General features: G+C 34.6%; 1 protein-coding gene across 5 annotated transcripts; it reads right to left on the reverse strand.

Moving 5' to 3' along the window:
• Positions 1-1,347: 1,347 nt before the first annotated feature.
• On the reverse strand, positions 1,348-9,318 carry LOC133819162 (TATA-binding protein-associated factor BTAF1-like). 5 transcript variants are annotated; one of them, XM_062252337.1, is made up of 13 exons: positions 9,003-9,318; positions 8,822-8,851; positions 8,203-8,288; positions 6,708-7,335; positions 6,416-6,559; positions 6,248-6,311; positions 4,370-4,581; positions 3,837-4,071; positions 3,463-3,636; positions 2,938-3,363; positions 2,394-2,831; positions 2,037-2,156; positions 1,348-1,955 (listed from the first exon to the last, which is right to left on the reverse strand). In XM_062252337.1, exons 4-13 carry the CDS (start codon positions 7,307-7,309, stop codon positions 1,608-1,610), a joined length of 2,763 nt encoding a protein of 920 aa, XP_062108321.1. In that variant the 5' UTR covers positions 7,310-7,335; positions 8,203-8,288; positions 8,822-8,851; positions 9,003-9,318; the 3' UTR covers positions 1,348-1,607. The 5 variants fall into 5 exon arrangements, with proteins under 5 accessions (XP_062108321.1, XP_062108322.1, XP_062108319.1 ...); XM_062252338.1 differs by having other exon boundaries at positions 8,203-8,294; XM_062252335.1 differs by lacking the exons at positions 8,822-8,851; positions 9,003-9,318 and having other exon boundaries at positions 3,463-3,633; positions 8,203-8,796.
• Positions 9,319-13,480: the final 4,162 nt, after the last annotated feature.

Raw genomic sequence — 13,480 nt, forward strand, 5'->3', positions numbered from 1 at the left:
GAAAGATGGTGAAGGAGTAAGTGACAAGGGCGATATTATAGGAGCACTAGAGCCTGTTGAGCTTGTAGATGAGGTTTCGTTTTCCATGATGAAAAATAGAGAATCATCGGTAGGATAGGATGAAGCATGGCTCTAATACCATTAGGTGTTCCTGCTATAAATTAGTTAGACAAACGATCAAATTAATAAACCCAACAATTTCTCCATTAGGTGTTCCTGCTATAAATTAGTTAGAAAACTATCGAATTAATAAACTCATCAATTTCTCACACGGATTTGCACGACTTACACTCCAAACTGCGTGACTTATGATCATAAAGGATAGATTGCCAGATTAATTAACTCGAAGGTTAATCTAGTCATTTATAACAATAGTTGCCTTCAGATACAATCCATAATGCATACTATCTCTACTTCAGAAATCTTTGAAGGAAGGATTTAGAATAACATTTTTTATAATAAACACTGATATTTTATTACTTCGTCATTCTCTACCTTACACAAAGAGAGATGATGGCCTTATATAGCCATGTACTCAAGCATACAAATTTAACCATCGTAGTCAAAACCAACCATAGTTGGGACCAGATAAGAGATAAGATTTCTTGACCAAAGCATAAGGTAAAGTAGACAATATAAGGGATAAGATTCCCTATCCAAAGCAAAAGGCAAAAGGACTAAAGCATAAAGTAAACCATACAAGAAAAGAGATAAGATTCCCTGACTCAAGCAAAAGACTAAACGACATAATATTTATTTAAAAAATTCATGGCTGGCCTCGTGGTCAGAATCGTACGTTGGATCCTCGTGGAGTGGGCTCCATCCTGTCGGTTCTTCTCCATCCTGATCACTGCCAGCTCGAGAGCAGGCCTCATAATCTGTATATCTAATATCCCATTCTTTTCCCACTACTACAAAATTGACATGGGACGATGGTTTTAAACCGTCGTATGGACTCTCGTACGTCGGTTCTAATACCGTCATCCCATGCAATGTCATGCCATGTAAAGCATGAAACGACGGTTTAAATAAGAGCGTCATCTCCTGTCATACATGAGACGATGATTCCTATACAAACGTTGTCTATTGTGGTACATGAGACGACAGTTTCTGTGCAAGTGTCATCCACAGCAGTAAATGAGACAGCAGTTCCTACTCAAGCGTCATCCTCCTGTAGTACATGAGATGACAATTTATGTGCAAGCATCGTCCTGGCAATACATAAGAAGACAGTTTTGTGGAGACCGACATCCCATATAGAATATGAGAATTTTTTTCATTTATCTATTTTCAACCACTATATTCATTCATAATTTCCTGTGTAATTACAACATAGTTCAGACAGAATGAACAGGCAAACAAAATCAATAGAACTCAGTATGTTCCAACTCTAAAAATTACAATATCAAAATATATAAGTGCTAACTCACATGGAATATAGAACTCACTTGGAATAACTATGTAAGTGCTAACTAAAAACTACAATTAGTATATTTTTTTAATTCTGATTTCAAAAGTTACTCTAGCTATGACTCATCCGCTCAAGAAACTCTAGCTATGATTTCAAAAAGTAACTCTAGCAAGCCTCTTAGACCCCCCCAATAGGCTTATGAAAGTAGTCTCTTGGTGTGAAAGTAGTCACAGAGATGCTTCAATGCAAGTTCAGACCCTCGTCTGCCAATGAAGCCCTCGACCTTCGACCGGTCTTCACCACCAGCTATCATCTGACCCTTTGTTTTTTGCTTGTTAGTGGCAGTCCCAAAGGAAAGAAGATCTTGATCATCAATAATTTCCATGGAGCCAATAACTGCAGCCTGAGGTGTCTCGCATGGATCCATACATGTTAAACTACATACATTCTTAATTAATTTATCATTTGGGCTAGGCTTACGCGAAATACAATAATAAATAAGTTCTGCAAGTGCTTCAGCAGCCTTCTCTTGCAATCTCTCCTCCTTCAAAAAAAATTAAGAAATATTATGATCACTCTTAACAAATTTTTCAACATAAACTTGTACTCGTATCCAAAATGCTACCTGTTCTCTTCTGATTGAAGCCATTAGAGGCAAGATAATTGGATTAAGTTGTGCGGGAAGCTCCAACATCCAAACAACTGCTGCAGCAACAAGGGCAGAGACTGAAACGTGGAGATTAATCTGCATACCCATTCCAGAAAGCAAAAAAAAATGAGCATGTATGAGAGAAAAGATGATGCAAAAACTGCTTGTATGCAACTAAAGCTCATGGAAAAATTGGAAATAGAAGATGAGTAATCAAATGAATTACAATTTAGAAAGAATTAATCTGAGAATTCGATATGCGTACATGTATATAAAATGAAACAAAGTTTTATATTTCTGCATTACAAAGGAACGGTCAATTCTTGAAAGTACCTGCACACATTTCAAATACCCTGAAGTTGTAAGAAGTCGTTGTCTTGCTGACTCCATATCCTCAAGATGTCCAACAGATTCATTCCCAACATTATCATTACACAAGGCTGGAACTTTGGATGCAAAACTTATTGCATCATCCACACTCAAAGTTTCACATTCAGGCTTTGTAATTGATAACGAGTTATCGAACATACCCAATGATTCCATAGTATGTAATAACTGACTAGCCTCACCACGCATCTTAGAATAGGTTCTTGAAAGCTCTAAATAAGGTAGAAGCGAATTTTTAGTAGGGAATGTAGGGTCAGAGCATGCCAACAAGTCCAACAACCAATTTCTAAGATGATTGGGAAAACTTGACGTAGTTCCTTGATTTTCATTTGAGCCCCCGCTTTTTATCTCTTTGAACCAAGAAATAAGAATCATAGATGCCACCTGCAGAGAATGCGAAGTTGTTAAATATTAAAGGGAACATGAGGAGAGAAAGAAAGGGAGGACATAACTTGCAGATCCCATCAATCTAGAAAAAATATAGCATTACCTGCCGCTGGACGCCAGCCATAGAGGTCAGTGCACTCGATAATGGATCAACAACGTATTGTGTGGACCCTTCTTCCAACATAGATGCAAAAATGCCCAATGCTGTTGCTGTGACCACTCGGGTACGAGTGACTGACATTTCCACATCAGTGCCAACAATTATCTTAACAGGATTAATGGAATCATCTCCTATTCTCTCGTGTGGAATAGCTCCATTTGTAGATTCTAAGGGGATGTTTCTATGAGATTCGTTTTCAAGATTTACAGCTCTCATTTTAGCTGCTGCTCTAAAATGACTTTTCCGTGGAAGGGCAACTGGCCAAAACATTTTTGTAGCATCTAACACTGAACCATATGGAGTACTTGCAAGCTCAATCCAAGAAGACATGTATGACCTTGCAGCAATTTCCAGGTCCTCCTTTGGAGACTAGAATCAACCAATGTAAAGTTAATTGAATGAGACCAACATAACTAAAGTAAGCAATCTATAAACCATGGAAAATAATGCTAAGACAATTCTAAAAACCTGAACAAGGAGTCTCCAAACTCTCTCAGAACATTGCAAAATTTCGTCATTTGAATCCAACAGTAAATTCTGGAAGACAATTCTAAGGGTATCACCAAGTATAAATGATGGCCAAAATGAAGAACTACAAGAGTCAGAAATGTTTCTTTTATATCCAGCTTCAAGCAGTCGCTCCTACACAAATAAAACACAGAAAACTATTAGAAAAAACAAAAAAAATAAAAAATGTAGATTCCTGGCACAACACTATAAAATGGACAAACATACAAAAAAAATACTGGAAAAATCCTAGGCAAAACTACCCTTGTTGAACATGTTTCTCAAAAAAAATCCATGCATCCATAATAAATAGATTAGAGCATAGAGAAATTTACCAAAGTGCGAATAGCTGAATAACGGACTGATGCTATACTATGTCTCATAAATGGCCATAAACGCGGAGCCAATGTTGCTAACATAAAAGGATTCTCCTGCATACTCATTCCTCCAATACTATCATCAATGAAGCCTACCTCATATAGATCAAATTCTTGGCTGTCTTTAGAACTTCCCAACATTTTTGGAATTATTTCATCCTGGGAATAAATTTCCGCTAACAAATTCATCACACTGCAAGTGGATCGCAAGTTCTTTAAAAATCTTAAATTACGAACTAATTAATTAAAAGTATTGAAGCGTTAGAAAAGAATACAGAAAAGTGAAATAATATCACAACCAAGCATGAGTATTAACCAGTCATTCAAGGAAAAAAAAAAAAGTATTTATTAGAGGAACTCTAGCAGGGATTTGAAGATTTCCCTTCTCTCTTATTTTTCTGGTAAGCTAGGTACACAACTTACATACAATAATACAACAGAAATCAGAAGCAAAAGAGAAAGATTAATGATATTAAATTAATGAAAGCTACCTGCTGGTAGATGGACTCAAATCATCCAAATCAAGTAATATATCCCATAGTAACATCACTATGGAATTCAATGTCTGACCCTGTAGACTAACAATTGCAGCTGCTGTTGGTATCAAAGCATCAGCTGCAACAGCTCGAACATCATCATCAGGGTCCTCCAGCCCAGCTTTACATGCGGGGAGAACACGTCCAAGCAATTCATGAAGAATCTCCTAATAGACAAATCAGAGAAATTCATAAACAAAAAAAACACAGGTACACACAAAAACTTGATTATAGATTAACATCATTGTTGTATGCACCCCTTAATCCATATACCTGAATGCTAAATTATTAAATCGTAAATCACTCAGTACAGTTACAGTGATTCAAGATTTTATCAATTAAATGTGAAAAGAGCATCAGTAGCTTGGGTTTACAATGTCAGGAGAGACAGTGTTCTATGAAGATCTATACCTTGCTAGGCTGTTAATCTGCTCTCCCTAACGTCTCAGCATAATTTTTTTTTTCCTTTTCAAACTTTGAATGTAAAAAATATTCAAAGAAATAGAGATCAGAAATGACCTCGTAACAACCAAAAACAAAGATAAAACAACATCTTAGCACAAATCGAAACCATTCTAATACAAAAAAAAAAAAAAATCCCATTCTCTACTAAGGTCTAGAAAAGATATCCCCTCGAAGTCTATGGCTTTATAAACCCAAGTTGCAACCCAAAATTTAAGCTTCTCCCATAGCCTTTCTGCTAATTCTTCTCTCCCTTCATATTTTTCTGCAGTTCCTTTGAAGCCATATAGCCCAAAAATAGCACGATCCTGTCCACAGCTTTGATATCCTCCTGCCTCCCTCCAATTTAGTATACATCTCAGCATAATCATTAGCATCTAATTCCCTTTACTGATAGAACCATTATCACATTCCAAATTTTCTACCCAGATCTCAAAAGAATATTTTAAAGTTGACATTTGTCATCAAGATGCATGGTTCAGGTTACTTTATAATTTCAATTAATCATACGCATACTAAATGCAAAATTTACAGGCAACCAAAGATACAATGGAAGCATACTCCAAATTTCATTTTTCAAGAGTACCTTCATTTCGACTTAAAGACTATAATGCACCCACCATAAGCTAGATTTTTAAATTGTACAACAATCTATTCCCTGTCATCACATGCTCTTCAATTCGTTCTTGTGTTTCTGTAGAATCCAACCATGTCAATTGGAGCTGGATAAAACAACGGTGAGACCTCAATTTGACTTATTTGGCATCTAATACTGAATTGTTTTATGTATTCCTTTTAGTTCTGCTTAATTTATATAGATACACACACACACACAAATATATATATATATATATATATAAGAAACTTGCTGGCAACTCTGCCTCGAAAGAAAGTATCAAAATTTCCAGGGTGTGAAAAAAAAATGAGTTGATGAACATTTGAGAATTTTTTAAATTTTGGGTAACTTAGTGAATCTTTGATTCTAAGGATTTTAATGTTTTTATCCTTTTATGATCTACAAAAAGAATGGAATCTCTAGATGTAATTTATGATGGCTCCCTATCATTCTCTGCAACTGTAGATGATATCTTATCAACTTCAATCTTTCCTCCTGTTCATTCAGTTTCTGTCACCTTTGTGGTGTATTTATGCAAATTGGGTAAATATCATATGACTGTGCAATGTTACATGGCATGGCAAGACATCAGTCAAATATCTTCTTACTTTATAGTTTGGTTGATCTACCCAATTGCTATTGGAGAAAAAGAAAAGACTAAAAGTAACATCACGATGTCTCATCAACCAATGTGTGAAAAAAATTTCATTATAGCATATCTACAATATCACTAAATTCTAGACACAAATATTTACCTTCCTTACAGCCACCAAGTATTTGATACCCAACAGACTTCCCTGGAGAATCTCCCATTTTGGTCTAAACTGAACATAAAGAAATATCAGAAGCATAATAAATGTTATCAATGGAACATCGAAAAACAAAGAAACCTGCACTTAAAGAACAAAAAAGCATGAGCTTACATGAAATTTACCTGCATCTCTAGCAAGATAGTCAATGTTTCATGTAGTGAAGTGGGATGCATGTACTTGAAAACTACACCTAATGCCTGAGCACAGGTTTCCCGCACTGGTGCAACAACCTGATCAGATACATAATCTCCAAAACTGCAATTAAACAATACAAAAGTAAAATGTATTATTAGAGTAGGCATGGAAGATCCCAATGAGAAGCATGCTACGAAAAAAAAAAGAACGGTTATGATAACTAGAATATATTTAATACAATGAGCTAAAGTTAAAACAAACAGCATACCGGTCTAATGACAAAACACACAGGAAGCGGATTGCACATTCTTGAAGAAATTGGCAGTTCTTAAGCCAAGAATGCCTAGCCAATTTAATCCAGTTCATCAGCTCAGAATTTTCAGATATATTTTTCATCACATCTGTTTCCTTAATGCTGGAGGAGTCCTCGAATATGGCTGTCTCAGTTACTTCCTTATTTGAATACAATGTAGTATCTTCTTTAGTTGAATACAATGTAGTGTCAAGGTGAGAATCTGACTCCACCTTAACAGAGCTAAGGTTGGACAACTCAGTAATTGGCTCAGCAAGCAAATCACACATACTACCATCTTCAACCTTTATATTGATGTCAGAGTTACAATCTATGTTGGCAATAGTCATTGTATCCACCCATGGAGATGACACATCAGTAAACTTCGGCATTTTCATGTTTGGTTCAAACTCATCTGTTGGTCCTTGCATATTCAAATCAATCTCTCTCTCTCTCTTCATTCTATGTGATACAAATTCATCTTCTAATTGAAAAAATTGTGCACCATCGAAGCTCAAGTCAGGCATAAATACTCCAGCAGAAGCTCCTTGATGGGTTAAAATTTCCCTCAAAGCCATCACACTACCATGCCGAACTTCCCAGACTGAAATTAAAGGTCAGACAATATCATTTTAGAAGATAAACAAATAATGACATGATATTAAGCCAAAATAAGAAATTAATTGCAGCAGCTACTGAAAAAGTCTCAAAAGAAAGAATTATAATGATAACTATATTAAAAATAGCAGTCAAAGTTCGAATGAAAATAATAATAATTACAGTAGATTTGTTGGTAACAAAACTTGGATTGAAACCTCCTGATACCCGTCTAATTTCTGTGATGGCATAAACAAAAAGGTACGGTTTGAGCACAAAATGTGTGAAACAAGAAGATTGTTTGTCAGGTTCGCAAACTAAACACTTCGTGGCATACATCAACTTACAACCAATAGAACAGATGACCTTAAGTACCAAAGAACTTGTTTACGCTGTACAATTGTTATTGGCATATATCAGTACAGCATGCAAAAAAGGAATATATCTTATGTGTGTGTGCGTGTGTGCGTACTTGTGTGTGTACGTGTAATATTAACACACTTTAAATATGTGTCATCTATTGTGGGTGCGACACAATTAAATATCACATATTTCACCTCAACCATTAACTCTTTGCTGCAGTAACCCTGCAATTCTTTTTCAGATACCGAATATGCAAAATCATAAAATAATCAAGAGAGAGAGAAGCCAACTTTCAGAATGCCCATATGAGATGCAAATCCAAATTAGGTTGATCATGTATGCTTGAGAAACCAAAGATTCACAAAGTCTTTTTTTAACAAAAACACATAAGGGGTTGCTTAAAGAGCACAAGAAAACAAAACATAAATGATCACTAAAAGACTAAAAGCTAGCACAAGATATAGTAAGAAACAACTATCTCAAATGTAATAAACTTGAAGAATTCATAAACCTTGACTAATAAGTCTGTTACAGTGAGGCAAAATTTGAATGAATGGCACCAACTTCTGCCTTTCTCCCAGTAATTCAGCCAAATATCTGCCACTTTTCAAACCAATCAAATTAAGTACCATATCATTAGTAAACCAGAGCATAATGGTATCTTAAACTTAGAAAACAGTCACAGTTTATGCACAATAATTTCATTCTAGTGATAAATCAAATAAAGAAAACAGCACAATGAAGACAAGAGAATCCAGAATAAACATCATCAAACAAGTTTCAATTTTTAACAAGATAAACCACAAAGTCTCCAGATCTCCTTCTCACATGTCTTATCTTTGCAAAGTGCATATGGACTACAGGGTAGTGGAAGCAATCAAATCTAACATGACATGAAGAATAGTAAAGATTTCCAAAATCAAAATTCAAGAAGGTATTTCTTTTGCAAGGGGATATTATATATGACAATCTGAACAAATATAGCCAATAGAAGTTTTGCACACAATTGAAAAAAAACTCAAATCCACCACTGACCCACCGACATCTACAAAACCAAGAACAGAATCAGGCAGTGGCAAATATCAAACAAGACCCATTAAATAAAAAACAAAATAAACAATTATACAGACCTTTCTCGATCCACAGGAACAGAAGAAGACCTGTGCGGCAGATCAAAATTAGAAAGAAAACCAAAGAAAAAACATGTTGCTGTATATATATATATATATTTATGTATGATATATATATAAATATTTATAATGTAATATTTAAAAAAAATTAAAAAGAAAACTTGCTGGGCATGGACCATACGTGAACGGGAACCCTTTGTCGAGAACCAACGCCGTCGAGAACCCGTGCCTCTGCCGAGAACCAGCGCCGCCGCCGCAAACCGAGATGCAGGAGCCGAGAACCCATGATGTCGAAGAAGATTTCCCTGGGTCCCGAGAGCCGACGCTTGCTGCTCGCCTCCTTCGTCGCCGTTCACCACCCACTAGCCATCGTTCACCCACGCTCCTCCGTCCAGCAAGCCCTACCGAAATCCCCAAATGTGACTGAGTTTTCTTATCTTTGTGTTATTTTGAGTTTTCTACTCTGTGTTATTTTGTGCTGAACAATTTTGATCCCCAATTTTCGAAAAAAATGAAGTCCCTTTTACTAACAATTTTAAAGACTTAATATTTTTTTTTGGACTCACTTTAGGAGTCCTAAAAAGTCATCATTTCTAATTTTTCAACCAAGAACTTTTGAGGACTCGCATACTTTTTTAGGACACTCATTGTGAGTCCTAAATTGTGTTTTTTCAGGACTCTCAATGAGTGTCCTAAAAGCTTCATAAACATTTTTAAGGACTTACATTTAGGTGTGTGTCTTAAAAAAGTGTCCTATAAAGGGTATTTTGTAGTAGTGCTCCAGTCACACGAACTGTTGTGGATGTCGAGCAATGGCGGGGTTTCTGTCCTGGGGTCGAACGGCGGCTGGGCTACTGTCTTGGGGTGCTGTCTGGAGTTGTCGAACGGAGGTGGGAGGCGCCGTCATGGAGGAGGTGCTGCGCGCTAGGTCAAACGAGGGTGGAGGGGGTCAAGATTACTGGGGCAATTTTTTAACCTAGAAATAAGTCATTCTTTAAAAAATAAAGAAGAGAAAAAATAATATGTTTTTAAAAAAATAGTTTTTATTAGTTTTCAAAGAAAAAATAAAATTAATACTATAAATTTTTAATAATTATGGGTTGTGTTTAATTGGTAAAATTTTTTATATTGTTTGGTAATACTTAAAAAATAGTTTTTTATTTAAGTAATTAAAAAATTTAACAATTAAACATAAAATATGTTTAGTAACTCTATTTTTATTTGTTATTTTTTAAAATTTTAATTTAAATTTATTAAATTTTGAAAATAGAATTTTTTCACTTTCAAAATTTTTTAAACTGTTTTCAACTTTTACTTTTTTTTTATTCTTCTATTTTTCAAATCAACATATCATATTGTTAAACAAAAAATAAAAATAAAAGTTATCAAACGCGTTTATTATTTTTTGTTTTTAAAAACAATAAACGCGTTTGATAAATTTTATTTTTATTTTTTCTTTAACAATATGGAATAGGGTGTTGATTTGAAGAAGAGAAGAAAAAAAAAAGAAACAAAAAGTCGTAACGGTTTAAAAAAAATTAAAAGTGAAAAAAAATTTATTTCAAAATTTAATGAATTTTAATTAAAATTTTAAAAATAATAAATAAAAATAAAATTACCAAACACTATTTTTTGTTTAATTCTCAATTTTTTAATTAACTAAATAAAAACTTATTTTTTAAGTGTTACCAAACAACACAATCATTAATGAATTTTTAATAAAAGAAATCTTATTTTATTAAATATATAATAAGTAATTCAATTAGCAATTAATATTACAAAAAAAGTATTAAAAAAATAAACAATTATTTGAATAACTCATTTAAAAATAAAACTCATTCTTTAACTAGTAGGTATTGTGTGTTGCAAATTATTAATTAATACATTTTATTAATATATTTACATAAAGGCTATTTAGGATTTTTACCTCCCGAACTATTACCACTACCGTATCGTGCCCCCTAATTTTTTCAGGCCATTAAAAATTCACCCCGAAATATTCACAGTAATGTATAGAAGGACTTCCGTTAATTTTCAACACATGTGGCTAACAAAAGGCTGACATGGCTCTTTACATGCTGATGTATCTTTGCCATGTCAGCGCCATGTGTGTAATTTTATTATTTTTAAATATGGTTTTTATTTTTTTTAATGTATAAAAAATGGTTTAATTTATTAATTCTATTTTTTAGTGTTCAATTCATTAATTTTTAATATGATTATAGATTTTTTAATTTAAAATTACACACATGGCGCTGACATGGCCAAGACACATCAGCATGTAAAGAGTCATGTCAGCCTTTTGTTAGCCACATGTGTTGAAAGTTAACGGAAGTCATTCTTTACATTACTGTGAATATTTCGGGGGGAATTTTTAACGGCCTGAAAAAATTAGGGGGCACGATACGGTAGTGGTAATAGTTCGGGGGTAAAAATCCTAAATAGCCTTACATAAAATATATTAAATTATATTAAAAAAATACAAATTAAATTAGTACTTGATTAGAAAAATTGTATTACATTAGACAACAGTTTAAGTAGAAATGTTGTCTCATGTTAAAAATAGGCATGTTACAACAGTCTCATTAGAACTGTCGTTTCATGTGAGTTTTAATTTGCATGGCACAACAGTTTGTGAGCGACTATTGTGTCATGTATATTTTTAACATGACACGACAGTTTTACTACAAACATCATCTCATGCATGTCGTCTAAGTACAATTTTGTAGTAGTGTCCTATGTACTAGAAGAGATAATGATCTTGCATATCTAGAGTGTCAGCATGTGGATCTTGAGAATCTTCAAAGTAATTACTTTTTCGCAAAATTACCCCTTCAGTGTCAGTCAATTTGTATAGTGACAGATATTTTTGCTCTAAAGTTTCTTTGAGTTTGGTGACCTGATTTGTTTCATTTTCTATAATGTAGAAGGCTTCAAGGGCCCTTGTTATCATGCAAGTATAGTCAGAAGGGAACGTTTCCCAAGGAGCATCATCTTCTGGCTTGGGCCATAACTCAGGGGGTATAGTCTGATTTTTCTCAAATAGACTTTTTTGGATGTCCATGTATTATTCGCCCTCAACACCACCTAGTGGATCTTCTTTTGACCCGCATACTTTGAATGTTGGATTAATAACTATATTATGTTCTGCATCAAGTTTTGCATTAAGTATAAGAAAGAGAATAGTTATAACCGTTCATTAGCTTGGCAACATTTGGGCCTAGTGGGTAGACAAAAGTAGGTTTGTCATTCTAGACATTTTCTTATTAAGCCAATAGGACCTTTTTCCATGTGCCCAATGGATCGAACCAGGACAGAATGTCCATTTGGACTTGGTAAGTCAGTTTGAACATTTCTTGGTCCAGGAATGATTTTAATGATGTGTGCAAGACCGTAGTTTGTATTTCGACAGCTATTGTAAAAACAATGGTCAAATACCAGAAGAAATGAGCTACTGACTTTGGTGTAAAGATAAAATCTCGAAGAGGTAGGATTTGAGAAAATGGATACTTTGGATGGATTCCAAAGTCATTTTGTATAGAAGGTCTAAGTTTGGAAATCATAAAATTCTGAAGAAAGATTACTCTGTGAGTTGCACTTTCCATGGCTGATCTGTGGGACTTCTTTGAAAGGATATTTTTTGCATCCTGAGGAAAAGATTGATGGTGTTTGATAGAAGAGGAAGAAGCCATCATGAGTATGAATGGGATGGTATGTGATGATTTTTGGGAGACAATGGGGATGGTTCTTGGTGAGTATCCTGAGCTAGATTTATAGCAAGGGGTGATCTAGATAAGAAATGAGCCACAATATTGTCTTTGTCTTGGATGTGTTTATTTTCAAAAGAGTATTTGTCCAACCAGAATGTCGATCTCAAAAGTTGGGCATTTTTCGTCTTGCTTTTCTTTTGACTGGTCATTTCTTTTGACGTGGCAAAGTCCGTTTCTACCAAGAAATGATGACCTATCAGATGGAATTCAAATTTTTTAATACCCATCTTTATCGCCAATAATTCTTTTAGGGTAGAATGTTAGTGGAGCTGAGAATCTTTGAAGTGGCCACTCTTGTATCCACATATTTTTCTATTCCTCGTCTTATCCTGTTCAAGTAGGACAGCTCCCCAATACCGATCACTAGCGTTTGTCTACAGATTTATTTTTCCATCAGAAGGAATATGTAAAGGTGGTAGTGCCTGCATCATCTCCTTTAGTATTTTGACATCTATAGTTTTCTCTTGTGACCATGGTGGAGTTTGCTTTTTAAGCATGTCACTAAGTGGTCTTGTCATCTCTGAAAGTCGAGGGACGAAATCCCGTAAATAATTTACAATTCACAAGAACTATTGGATTTGGACCTTTGTAAATTCCTTTACGGGAAACTTCAGTAGTTCTTGGGTGTTGACTCTGATTTTAGCCAACTGACACGGAGTCAAATTTGCTTGATGTGGACAAACACACTGGAAAGAATGTGATGGCGAAATGATAAAGAACACAAGGGTTTATAGTGGTTCGGCTCCAGAATCTGGTAATAACCTACGTCCACTTGAATTGTTATTGATATAGGATTCAAAGGAGTGATCAAAGAACTAGGGTTCAATGAGTTTCAACTACCTCTAAAGATAAATACAATATATCAAATAGGATAACTCTAATCTCTAAT

This window comes from Humulus lupulus, chromosome 2 (assembly GCF_963169125.1).
Source record: "Humulus lupulus chromosome 2, drHumLupu1.1, whole genome shotgun sequence".
NCBI classification, from domain to species: domain Eukaryota; kingdom Viridiplantae; phylum Streptophyta; class Magnoliopsida; order Rosales; family Cannabaceae; genus Humulus; species Humulus lupulus.

Coding starts and splice junctions, on each gene's coding strand:
- LOC133819162 (XM_062252334.1), bottom strand. CDS start 8,344: ATGCTCTGGTTTACTAATGATATGGTACTTAATTTGATTGGTTTGAAA. Junction 3,364..3,462: donor TTTGGAGACTCCTTGTTCAG/GTTTTTAGAATT, acceptor GGTTGATTCTAG/TCTCCAAAGGAGGACCTGGA. Junction 1,956..2,036: donor CTTCAATCAGAAGAGAACAG/GTAGCATTTTGG, acceptor TTTTTTTTGAAG/GAGGAGAGATTGCAAGAGAA.